At 36.1% G+C, this 13,381-nt stretch overlaps 1 protein-coding gene across 2 annotated transcripts in view; it reads left to right on the top strand.

The window, feature by feature from the left end:
- LOC149790194 (aprataxin-like) overlaps window positions 1–12,552 on the top strand; it is a 33,357-nt gene extending 20,805 nt beyond the window's left edge. For both annotated transcript variants that reach the window (XM_089972186.1, XM_089972187.1), the window contains exons 4-6: window positions 3,199–3,302; window positions 6,260–6,341; window positions 10,637–12,552. In XM_089972186.1, coding sequence (XP_089828312.1) covers window positions 3,199–3,302; window positions 6,260–6,341; window positions 10,637–10,721 — 271 coding nt within the window. In that variant the 3' untranslated portion in view covers window positions 10,722–12,552. The remainder of the gene's footprint in view (window positions 1–3,198; window positions 3,303–6,259; window positions 6,342–10,636) is intronic.
- Window positions 12,553–13,381: the final 829 nt, after the last annotated feature.

The raw sequence follows: 13,381 nt of genomic DNA, 5'->3' as shown, positions 1-13,381 counted from the left end.
TGGGTGTCCTTGTTGTTGAGTAGCTTCCTACCTTGGATTGCTTTGCCTGCAAGTAGCTTACAACCTTGGGTGTCCTTGTTGTCGAGTAGCTTCCTACCTTGGCTTGCTTTGCTGGCTAGTAGCTTACAACCTTGGGTGTCCTTGTTGTCGAGTAGCTTCCTACCTTGGCTTGCTTTGCTGGCTAGTAGCTTACAACCTTGGGTGTCCTTGTTGTCAAGTAGCTTCCTACCTTGGCTTGCTTTGCTGGCCAGTAGCTTACAACCTTGGGTGTCCTTGTTGTCGAGTAGCTTCCTACCTTGGCTTGCTTTGCTGGCTAGTAGCTTACAACCTTGGGTGTCCTTGTTGTCAAGTAGCTTCCTACCTTGGCTTGCTTTGCTGGCTAGTAGCTTACAACCTTGGGTGGCTTTGTTGTCGTAGCTTCCTACCTTGGCTCACTATGCTGGCCAGTAGCTTACAACCTTGGGTGTCCTTGTTGTCGAGTAGCTTCCTACCTTGGCTTGCTTTGCTGGCTAGTAGCTTCCTACCTTGGCTTGCTTTGCTGGCTAGTAGCTTACAACCTTGGGTGTCCTTGTTGTCGAGTAGCTTCCTACCTTGGCTTGCTTTGCTGGCTAGTAGCTTACAACCTTGGGTGTCCTTGTTGTCGAGTAGCTTTCTACCTTGGCTTGCTTTGCTGGCTAGTAGCTTACAACCTTGGGTGTCCTTGTTGTCAAGTAGCTTCCTACCTTGGCTTGCTTTGCTGGCCAGTAGCTTACAACCTTGGGTGTCCTTGTTGTCGAGTAGCTTCCTACCTTGGCTTGCTTTGCTGGCCAGTAGCTTACAACCTTGGGTGGCTTTGTTGTCGTAGCTTCCTACCTTGGCTCACTATGCTGGCCAGTAGCTTACAACCTTGGGTGTCCTTGTTGTCGAGTAGCTTCCTACCTTGGCTTGCTTTGCTGGCTAGTAGCTTACAACCTTGGGTGTCCTTGTTGTCGAGTAGCTTCCTACCTTGGCTTGCTTTGCTGGCTAGTAGCTTACAACCTTTGGTGTCCTTGTTGTCGAGTAGCTTCCTACCTTGGCTTGCTTTGCTGGCTAGTAGTTTACAACCTTGGGTGTCCTTGTTGTCAAGTAGCTTCCTACCTTGGCTTGCTTTGCTGGCCAGTAGCTTACAACCTTGGGTGTCCTTGTTGTCGAGTAGCCTCCTACTTTGGCTTGCTTTGCTGGCCAGTAGCTTACAACCTTGGGTGGCTTTGTTGTCGTAGCTTCCTACCTTGGCTCCCTATGCTGGCCAGTAGCTTACAACCTTGGGTGTCCTTGTTGTCGAGTAGCTTCCTACCTTGGCTTGCTTTGCTGGCTAGTAGCTTCCTACCTTGGCTTGCTTTGCTGGCTAGTAGCTTACAACCTTGGGTGTCCTTGTTGTCGAGTAGCTTCCTACCTTGGCTTGCTTTGCTGGCTAGTAGCTTACAACCTTTGGTGTCCTTGTTGTCGAGTAGTTTCCTACCTTGGCTTGCTTTGCTGGCCAGTAGCTTAGAACCTTGGGTGTCCTTGTTGTTGAGTAGCTTCCTACCTTGGCTTGCTTTGCTGGCCAGTAGCTTACAACCTTGTGTGTCCTTGTTGTCGAGTAGCTTCCTACCTTGGCTTGCTTTCTTGGCCAGTAGTTTACAACCTTGCCTGACCCTGTTAGCCAGTAAAAACTACAGACTTGTCTTCCCCTGAATTTGCTCTAATTTTGCCAAACATAAAGTGAGTTATCAGAAATTTAGTTCTTTTAACTGTTAGCAATTTGTAACAGAAATCTTTGAGTAAACTGTCACTAGGATTTTTATTGCAATGGAATAGAGTTCTGACAAAATCTGTTAATAATAGATTGATTTTAATAATAATCAACCTTTGAAACAAACTCTGACTTGCCTGTAACAGACATTTATATTTTCTTTATGCATACTGTTACACAGCAGCTATAGATATACTTAAATAGATTTCAGAAATGGTTAGAATGGGGTAAAATGTTGGAAAAAAAAGATTGTACTTATTCCAGTTACCTAAAATTCATAATGACCCAAAACTCTTATCTTGAATGTTCCTTGATTGCTGTTTTGGAGGAGACTACATTTTAGGACTTTGTTTTGACTGTAAACTAATATTCTTTCTAAAAATTGCATATCTTTTGGAGAGATGTTAAAAAAGCACTGGATTTAATATGAGCCATGGCGAGCACAGATTTGGGATCTGACCAGGTTTTACTTTGGTTATACAGGCCTTTAGTAAAAACTACTAATGCTACTACTACTAGTATTACTACTTTAAATAAAATGGCAAGAACTATCATTATTATCTTCATCATTACACAATGATAATGATGGTGTATCAACTTAAGGTAACAGTTACATAATGATAATGATGGTGTATCAACTTCAGGTAACAGTTACATAATGATAATGATGGTGTATCAACTTCAGGTAACAGTTACATAATGATAATGATGTTGTATGAACTTAAGGTAACAGTTACATAATGATAATGATGGTGTATCAACTTCAGGTAACAGTTACATAATGATAATGATGTTGTATGAACTTAAGGTAACAGTTACATAATGATAATGATGGTGTATCAACTTCAGGTAACAGTTACATAATGATAATGATGGTGTATCAACTTCAGGTAACAGTTACAGCTTAACAGTCATGGTAGTTTTAAATTAAAAGCACTCTTTAAGTTGTGCAACTTTGCAAAACATAATACTGTAGTTGGACTTATGAAGACATTACACTTAGGAATCTGAAATACCTACAGCTGCCATAATTAATTAACTTGAGTATACTCCAGCCTAGTATACCCTTAGTTGTGTAAAAGTCCTAAGACTTAAGAATCTGAAATACCTCCAGCTGCCATATTTAATTAACTTGAGTATACTCCAGCCTAGTATACCCTTAGTTGTGTAACAGTCCTAAGACTTAAGAATCTGAAATACCCCTATCTGCCATATTTAATTTAATTGAGTATACTCCAGCCTAGTATACCCTTAGCTGTGTAACAGTCCTAAGACGTAAGAATCTGAAATAGCCCCAGCTTCCATATTTAATTAACTTGAGTATACTCCAGCCTAGTATACCAATAGTTGTGTAACAATCCTAAGATTTTGTTTTTTCTTTATGTCTGGCTTGTTTTTGATTTTTAAAAATCAGGTTTATTGCTTCAGTGTTATTTTTTCTTTTGCAGTCATCTTCATATGCACATAATTAGCCAGGACTTTGACAGCCCATCACTGAAAACCAAGAAGCACTGGAATTCCTTTACCACTGAATATTTCCATGATTCAGAAGGTGGGGATGAGTATGATTTTGTTATCTGGACAGCAATGATACTTCTATATCATTTTAGTCTGACTGTAATACATGGCCTGTAATAATATTCCACATCATTCTAATCAGACTGGAATATCTAGCCTGTAACAATATTCCATATCATTCTAATCAGACTGTACTATCTAGCCTGTAACAATATTCCATATCATTCTAATTAGACTAATATTTGACCTGTAGCAATATTCCATATCATTCTAATCAGACTGTAATATCTGGCCTGTAACACTATTCCATATTATTCTAATCAGACTGTAATATTTGGCCTGTAACACTATTCCATATCATTCTATTCAGACTGTAATATTTGGCCTGTAACACTATTCCATATCATTCTAGTCAGACTGTAATATCTGGCCTGTAACAGTATTCCATATCATTCTAATCAGACTGTAATATCTGGCCTGTAACAATATTCCATATCATTCTAGTCAGACTTTAATGTCTGGCCTGTAACAATATTCCATATCATTCTAATCAGACTGTAATATCTGGCCTGTAACAATATTCCATATCATTCTAGTCAGACTACTATCTGGCCTGTAACAATATTCCATATCATTCTAGTCGGACTGTAATATCTGGCCTGTAACAATATTCCATATCATTCTAGTCGGACTTTAATGTCTGGCCTGTAACAGTATTCCATATCATTCTAATCAGACTGTAATATCTGGCCTGTAACAATATTCTATATCATTCTAATCAGACTGTAATATCTGGCCTGTAACAATAGTCCATATCATTCTAATCAGACTGTCATATCTGGCCTGTAACAGTATTCCATATCATTCTAGTCAGACAGTAATATCTGGCCTGTAACAATATTCCATATCATTCTAGTCGGACTGTAATATCTGGCCTGTAACAATATTCCATATCATTCTAGTCGGACTGTAATATCTGGCCTGTAACACTATTCCATATCATTCTAGTCAGACTGTAATATCTGGCCTGTAACAATATTCCATACCATTCTAGTCAGACTGTAATATTTGGCCTGTAACAGTATTCCATACCATTCTAATCAGACTGTAATATCTGGCCTGTAACAATATTCCATATCATTCTAGTCAGACTGTAATATTTGGCCTGTAACAGTATTCCATATCATTCTAATCAGACTGTAATATTTGGCCTGTAATAATATTCCATATCATTCTAGTCGGACTGTAATATCTGGCCTGTAACACTATTCCATATCATTCTAGTCGGACTGTAATATCTGGCCTGTAACAATATTCCATATCATTCTATTCAGACTGTAATATTTGGCCTGTAACAGTATTCCATATCATTCTAATCAGACTGTAATATCTGGCCTGTAACAATATTCCATATCATTCTAATCAGACTGTAATATTTGGCCTGTAATAATATTCCATATCATTCTAGTCAGACTTTAATGTCTGGCCTGTAACAATATTCCATATCATTCTAATCAGACTGTAATATTTGGCCTGTAACAATATTCCATATCATTCTAGTCGTACTGTAATGTCTGGCCTGCAACAATATTCCATATCATTCTAGTCAGACTGTAATATTTGACCTGTAACACTATTCCATATCATTCTAGTCGTACTGTAATGTCTGGCCTGTAACACTATTCCATATCATTCTAGTTGGACTTTAATAGTAGAAGTTACTGTAAAGGCTTCATCAATAAAAACCAGCTGATGCAAGTTTCGGGTATGGCTCATTATTATTGGAAATTTTGCTCCAATTTTGTTTATAAGGCTGAGTCTCTGACCAATTTGTTGAGTAAGAAAACCAAGTTTTTTTGGTCTGAAAAATATCAGGAGGCTTTTGATAATGTCAAAGGACAAGGTAGGGTTTGGTGGAATGGGTTTATTAGCAATTATGTAAACAAGATAGGGTTTGGTGGAATGGGTTTATAAGCAGTTATGCAAACAAGGTAGTTTTGGTTGAACGGGTTCATAAGCAGTTATGCAAACAAGGTAGGGTTTGGTGGAATGGGTTTATAAGCAGTTATGCAAGCAAGGTAGGGTTTGGTGGATAGGGTTTATTAAGCAACTGAGCAGATTAAGCTGGGACATTAGCAGTATAAGTAAGTGCCCAAGATTTATTTAATTGTTTAAAATTTTGACAAGCTTTTCTAGACAAAAAGACTAGAAAGGATGGTTTGCTGATTTCTATTCATCTGTTGTGTTTGTCAGTATATAGAGTCACGCACCTTATCTCATTTATATCTTTTAGTTGTCTTTATCCAGAACTGCAATAACGACTGTGTCATATTTTGAATCATTGGTCAGTTACACCAGTGAATAACACAGCATGCACAGCAATTTCTAATGGCAGTGGCATGAACTATGTTAAGGTCCTATGTTAAATATGCCAGATATGCTGTATGTCTTCTACACGAGTTTCTGTATTCAAAGAAAATGTTAATATAGTAAAATAAAATGCCTGGAGATTGTATAATGATACACATGCTTTTACTCTGTGTCTGATTTTTGTTGTTGGTGTAGGGTTTAATGCCATTTTTCAGCACACGATAGGCTATACATGGCGGCCAGTATAATGGTGGAGGAAGAACCTGGGAAACCCCTGGAAAGAACCACCGACCCACAAGAAGCTACTGGCAAGCTTTCTCACATACCCACATTGGCTGAATCCGAGACTCGAACCCAAGCAGACAGAGGTGAGATGGCAGTGATCCGTAACAGAGAGCGCTTTAGACCACTCGGTCACTTGGGGCCCCCCTCTGTCTGATAAGCAGAAAACTACATCATCACAAATTTGTTTACAAAGTTGTTTACGGGTAAGAGTATGTTCCAAATAATACACTCATCTAGACATCTGAGTTAATTAGATGAAATTTTTTAAATATATAATTTGTTGACTAATCAGAAATGTGAACATCAGCTTACATAAAATGTCATAACATTTTCTAGAGATCATCAGCATGTTGGAGAAAAATGGAAGAGTAGAACTAGACACAAAAAAATATCAAGAATTGTTGAAGAAACCCTTGAGGTGAGTTATTTTTGAAGTATTTCATTGTTATTACTAGTTCATTTTGCAACATCCTTGTATCTCTCAATGTGATGTTTATCAAGTTTGTTGATATAGTTCTAAAATAAGCCCCTGCCCCTTAAAGCATAATTACCTTGTAAGTAAGTAGTGCAGGGTTTTTAAACTCCAAAATAAGCAATCTTATATATAAAGGAAACTTTACACTAAAAACATGTTCTTGTTTGTATATGTTTGGCAATTATTACAAAACTTTTCATGGAACACATAACAAAAAAAGTGGACATATTTTATTCCTAGTTTTGATAAAGGGGAGGGTGCTGTGTGTCATTTTTGGCCAAGATAATAGGACATGTTTTCAACATGTGTACCACTGGTTTAAAAAATAACTTGTAGAAGGGACACTTCTATTCACATTGGTAAAAATAGCCATCAAGGTAGATCAAGACCTATATTAGTCAAATTTAGAATGTTCTGAGCTTTCGTTAAGCGCTTCAGTGTAGAACCAAGGTTATGTATAAGCTGCCTTGATCTCCAGCATATTAAAAAATTGGTTTTGGTTCATTGAAGCATTGAAGGAAATTATTATTGTTATTCATATGGAAAACTTAATGAATGGGGAATGTTCATTTTGCATGCAAAAAGCAATCCAGTTTTTCTTTTTTTGTGTGTCGACACTGCCCTAGAAAAAACTTGTTCAGCCATATTGATTTTCAACATAGCTCTGTGTGTTAGTTGAACCAATTATTAGGCATACTTAAATATTTCTGGTGAAGAATCAGTCCAGTTCTTTCATCTTTTTAACTAATAACGAAACCAGTATTGTGATTGAAGTTTGAGATGGGTTGTGAGATGTATTGTGATTGAAGTTTGAGATGGGTTGTGAGATGTATTGTGATTGAAGCTTGAGATGGGTTGAGAGATGTATTGTGATTGAAGTTTGAGATGGGTTGAGAGATGTATTGTGATTGAAGTTTGAGATGGGTTGTGAGATGTATTGTGATTGAAGTTTGAGATGGGTTGTGAGATGTATTGTGATTGAAGTTTGAGATGGGTTGTGAGATGTATTGTGATTGAAGTTTGAGATGGGTTGAGAGATGTATTGTGATTGAAGTTTGAGATGGGTTGTGAGATGTATTGTGATTGAAGTTTGAGATGGGTTGTGAGATGTATTGTGATTGAAGTTTGAGATGGGTTGAGAGATGTATTGTGATTGAAGTTTGAGATGGGTTGTGAGATGTATTGTGATTGAAGTTTGAGATGGGTTGAGAGATGTATTGTGATTGAAGTTTGAGATGGGTTGTGAGATGTATTGTGATTGAAGTTTGAGATGGGTTGTGAGATGTATTGTGATTGAAGTTTGAGATGGGTTGAGAGATGTATTGTGAATGAAGCTTGAGATGGGTTCAGAGATCAGGCTGAATAGAGTCCTTTGGATTATAAGGCCCAAAGGAACAAAATTACTCGGCTGTTTTATATACAATCAAACCTACTTATCTTGACCTCGGTTATCTCAAGAACCCATGTATGTCAAGTGTTTTGGTATGGTCCCAAAACAAATCCTTCTTTGTTATGCTAATTTTTCCCCGCTTGTCTTCACCCCTGTTAAGTGGATAATCCCATTATGTCAGGCATAAGTTTTGGTCCGAAGTAACATGTGGACCTGCTTAATTTGACAAAATGTGACTTTTAATGTCCATATCAGAGAAATTTTGCAAGAAATGATCCAGCGTTTCCACTACTACTGGTACTTGGTACCTGCAAGGATGGAAAAAGTTGGTGCAGGACCAAATTTTACTGGTACAAATGTTAATTAACCAATCTTGTCAATGCAAAGTTTAATTCTGAACTAAGCTGGTCCTCCCATCCCCCAAACACTTGGTTATTAATTTGTTTTGAACAAGAGTAAACAAAAACACCAATGATATTGTAAAAAAAAAATAGCATCCATCATTTTAAAAAATGGCCTTATCAATTGCTGTGCATTGATTGCATATTCTTCAACACAAACAGAATTAAGCAGAAAGTGACTGATCCGATTAATGTCTTGAAACAGAAAGAGAAGTGCTTTTATTTGTATTATTTTTATTTTGAATATCAAAGTCTTACAGTCCATCAAAGAGATTAGCCAACTCTCCTTCTGGTGCTGTGTTCTTGCCAATGATCACTGATTAAAGTCAGGAGGGATACAGGACTACAACTGTATGAATAAAATAAGTTTGCCTCTTACAGAATTTCATGTTGAGACAGTTAACTTTAAGGACCTTAAACACGTTTTACACTCTGTTGGTATGTGAATACAGTCTTGTCCTTTTCTGGTACAGAGGCAAATTTTTATCAGTAAAAACTGGCATATACTGGTTTAAAGGAACCTCTGAAGATCAATAAAAATGATTGATTTTCATGCACAATATTGGTCAGTTACTCTTTGCTGCTAGTCATAAGTCAGCACTAACAAAAGGAAATATGTTTTAAAATTGTATAGTCCTACTTGTACATCTACTTAAATTGGCCTAGATTTTGGACAGCATGAGAAAATCATTGTCTTGCTGAGGCTGCCAAAAGGGATGTGGCAATTCAGGGGGAAATAAAAACAACTTTAAACAACTAACCATGTTGCGATAACTTGAGTGTTGTAAAAACTTGTTACTTATTCTCATTTAAAAGACATCCAATCTTTTTGCTGCAACCAGCCATGACAGAATTTTTTTTTATTGAACATTCAAAATGCCAGTTGCTTTTAGAAACAAAAGTCCTCCTTTTTGGTACTTCAGATACATAATCAGATACAGTATTTTGGTTTATTAAACCCTGATATCTTGGGACCCAGTTAGGTTGACAGTTTTGTGATACCCCTGATGTGGTCGAGATAACCAGGTTTGACTGTAGTCACCTTAATAGTGTTCTCCTGATATTTGCTCAAAACAAATTGTACGGTATGTTAACAATACAGTTGTTAATGCATCATGTTGAAACATGGCCTTGGTTCTAAATTGACGTGGAGCTCAGAATGTTCTAAATTGGGATGCATGTACTATAAAGGCCATTTTAGACCAGGATAATTGGTGATTTTTTTTTTCTTGTTTGCTAAATGAGTACAGTTAGGTTAAGTTTGAAATCAGTTTTGTATACAGAGACGTTTTCAACTGGTGTTCATATTTACTGTGCTAAAAGTAGTCTTAAAATGTGTCTGAGTCAACAGTTTTTTTGTTGTTGTTGTTTTAAATTTTAAATTTAGAATTTTGAAACTTTTTGTTGATATGCATTTCATTCTGTAAATGAATCTACTCGATATTTCAGTATCGATTTTATGATGTCTATACCTCCAATGTGTCCAATATTTCTTTAGTTTTTGATTTAAGCATTGACCAGAAAGAGGAAAAATAATGATAATTTTGCAACCTAAAATTAATTAATATGGGGTTTAGTTTTATTTTAGACAAAAGCATATGGGTTTGAAAAACATTTATATTATCATTATACATCATGATAAAAGCTACTTTTTCCTAAGGCTAACATGAAACCTTGTACTTCGTGATAAAAGCTACTGAAAAGGTTACCTGCATTAAATTTTACTTGTATGGCAATGAATTATACTACACTAGAGTTTTCCATTGAAAGATCAAAGGTTGGCTTGAAATACTTACTGAAGTATCATGAATAAGACAAAATTGCATCCAGGAAAAGCATGTTATAAAAGTTATTTTAAATGAAACATATGTATTAAAAATATGCTTTAATTTAAGATATATGTAAGTTTTTAGCCATATTAAAATAAAACCCTGAGTATATGGGTTATAACTTTGGAGTGTATATTTACTGTACAAGAGCTTTGAACTTTATTTTCACAACCACTTATGTTACAGCTTCATTAAATTTTGTTCCATATATAGTATGCCATTAAATGAAGAGAGTCTGAGGTTTTTGTCCCATATAGTATGCCAGTAAATGAAGGGATTCTGAGGTTTTTGTCCCATATAGTATGCCATGAAATGAAGGGATTCTGAGGTTTTTGTCCCATATAGTATGCCATTAAATGAAGGGATTCTGAGGTTTTTGTCCCATATAGTATGCCATGAAATGAAGGGATTCTGAGGTTTTTGTCCCAGATAGTATGCCATTAAATGAAGGGATTCTGAGGTTTTTGTCCCATATAGTATGCCATTAAATGAAGGGATCTGAGGTTTTTGTTCCATATAGTATGCCTCTCCCTAGACTTTGAAGGCATTACAGTAAAAATTCACATTAAGCAAAGAATTCATGTATTCCATTTTTATAAACCTTTTATTGTTTTGCAGGTGCCATGTCTGTTTGAAAGATTTTCCTAACATGCCGAATCTGAAACAACACATAAAGTCACATGATTATAGCAGTAAGAAGTGAATCAGAAAAACACAGTTCATGGAGCTATGGATTATCTTGCCTGGAAAATGGCATTATTATAGTGTACAGTTCAGAAATGATTTGTGACATAGTGACAGAACACTTTTTCATTTCAACGTTCATGGCCAATTTAAGAAAAAGACAGCACACAAGATGTTGCATGAAGTAGCTGACCAGTTACCTAAGGGAAGATAACCCCATCATGGCAGAATATCATTTTCTATTACATGAAAGACTATTGAAAATAATATGGAATATATATGCTGGATTTTTGCATGTTTGACCAAGGTTAATCAAGGCAGAAATAAACTTTACATGTGACTGTGAAACACACTTCTTTGCTTGTTGCTGCTCTTAAGACATGACAAACATTTATCAGGTTTTTTTCAGGTATTAATAGTTTAGACAGAAGGTCTGTCATTACTGCACATAAATCCAATGTACAGTTGAACATGCATTGAAAATGTATGTGTGTGTGATTTAGATTGTTAATGTAGCTATAACAATGTTAGTCATATCACTATGATATCTGTAGTGTGGCAGTTTATGGTTACATCTAGCACTGGGGCATCATGCCACAGACATGTAACATCATGTCTCACCCAGTCACATTATCCTGACACCAGGCTGACCAGTCCTAATACTAACTCATAATGCTGAACCCCAAGCAAGGCAGCTGCTAGTACCATTTTTATAAGTCTTTGGTATGATTCAGCTGGGGTTCAAACCCGTGACCTCCAGCATCCCAGGTGAATGCTCTAACCACTGAGGCCACTGATGTGGTCTGCATTGAAGATGAAAAGTAAGTTGTGACAACTAGCTAGTTTAGTACTTTGTTTAAATTAGAAGATATTTCTTTCAATGGAAGACCTTTAGGTTTGCAAACCTTCAGGATATTTTAAAAATAATTGAAACCTTAAAGTTTGGAAAACCTTTGGGATATTGTAAATATAATTGTGACTCATGATACTTTATGAACACAAGTTGGAGGATATATTAATAAGTAAAAATAAATTCAGGATACACATTTCATATATTAAATGTGTTGTTACGACTCAAGGTCTTAAAACACATAAAAGAAGGAAGTGAAACCAACAATTTAAGTAAAATCAGCAAATTATTTCCCTACATTAGCAAGTGAACATTTATGAGACACTTACAGTATTGTGAATTTAATCCCAAATAATTCTATATGTCCTATCACAAGTCCAAAAGTATTGAATGTCCTGATGTACCACAATGGAATAATCCAGAATGTCTTGAATGAGTACATAATAATTCCAAAGTAATGTGTTAATCTAAAGTCAGTGATACTTAGTAATTCCAATGAACGATTTCTCTGGAATCACAACACAGCTGTAAAGGATTCCGACAGACTGATCATAAAACAGGAATGTAATATTTGTTTACCAAGTCTATATTTATACACATTTATACTTGACCTGTATGTGAAAATTCTAATCAAATTGTTAACAATTCTGTTTCTAGAATATTCCAAGATTGTAAACAACCTATTTATAATTATAATCTACCTTATGGACAAAAGTTAGTTATGTAAACTTTTGTTTACAAACGACCATTATCTTAAATTGCAATCTAAACTGATGGACAAAAGTTAAGCACACAATATAGATATACATAAGTGTATGCACAGTTTACAAAATTGTCATGATATGATGAAGTTAGCAGTAGTTTGATCTGGATTAGTCATAGACTCATTTCCTTAAGCTGTCAAATGAGATGTGATACAAGCATTCAGATCAAGTTAAAGTACTGGCTGTGTGTTTATTATATACCTGAACATTTAGTTCATGATAAAAGGGACAATCTGTATGTTTTTTGTTGTTCTTTTCCATCCATATGCTCCCTTCACATGCTCATTGTCGGGTGATATTATTCTTGAAAGTAGGGTATTGATGTTTGTGTCAGATGCATATGTACAAAGTTTAAATCATCCTCAGGAAAAGCAAGCTTTCACATCTGTACATGATTTTGTGTCAGCCTTGGGAAGAGCAAGCATTCATATTTTTACAAGGTTTTGGATCAACACCAGGAGGAGCAATCATTTACAACTGTATAAACTTTGAATCATCCTCGGAAAGAGAGAGCTGTACAAGGTTTCGGGTCAGCCTTGGGAAGACAAGTTTTCATGTCTGTACATGGTTTCAGGTCAGTGTCAGCAAGAGAAAGCTTTCACATTTGTACAAGGTTTCATGTCAACCTCAGGAAGAGCAAAATTTCACGTTTGTACAAGGTTTTGGGTCAACCCCGGGAAGAGGAAGCTTTCACATTTGGACAAGGTTTTGGGTCAACCTCGGGAAGAGCAAGCTTAATCACAAATTTTGTAATGATGTTACTGTATATACTTTATTATAAGTTGAGTTCAGCTGCAAACTGCACAGACACAGAGCTGCAATTGCATAATCTACATTTATGCAGTTAGGAGTAATCAGTAAAATAAACAAAATAGACCATGATTTGCCAGTACTTTATGAACTGCAGATCAAGATGTAATGTTGTTTGTAGTTGGACTTGACTTGTATACAGCATGTAGAATTATAATTGATGACAAAACTAACTACCGGCAGATTCATATAACAGTGTGTTTCCAACCTTACATGCATGAAACCTTATTTGCCTGAGTAAGGGAGATAATTCAC

This window comes from Sinohyriopsis cumingii, chromosome 10, assembly GCF_028554795.1.
Source record: "Sinohyriopsis cumingii isolate HCF-2022 chromosome 10, ASM2855479v2, whole genome shotgun sequence".
In the NCBI taxonomy this organism is placed as follows: domain Eukaryota; kingdom Metazoa; phylum Mollusca; class Bivalvia; order Unionida; family Unionidae; genus Sinohyriopsis; species Sinohyriopsis cumingii.
Note: the sequence above shows the minus strand (reverse complement) of the source record. Positions and strands in the feature narration are given on the sequence as shown.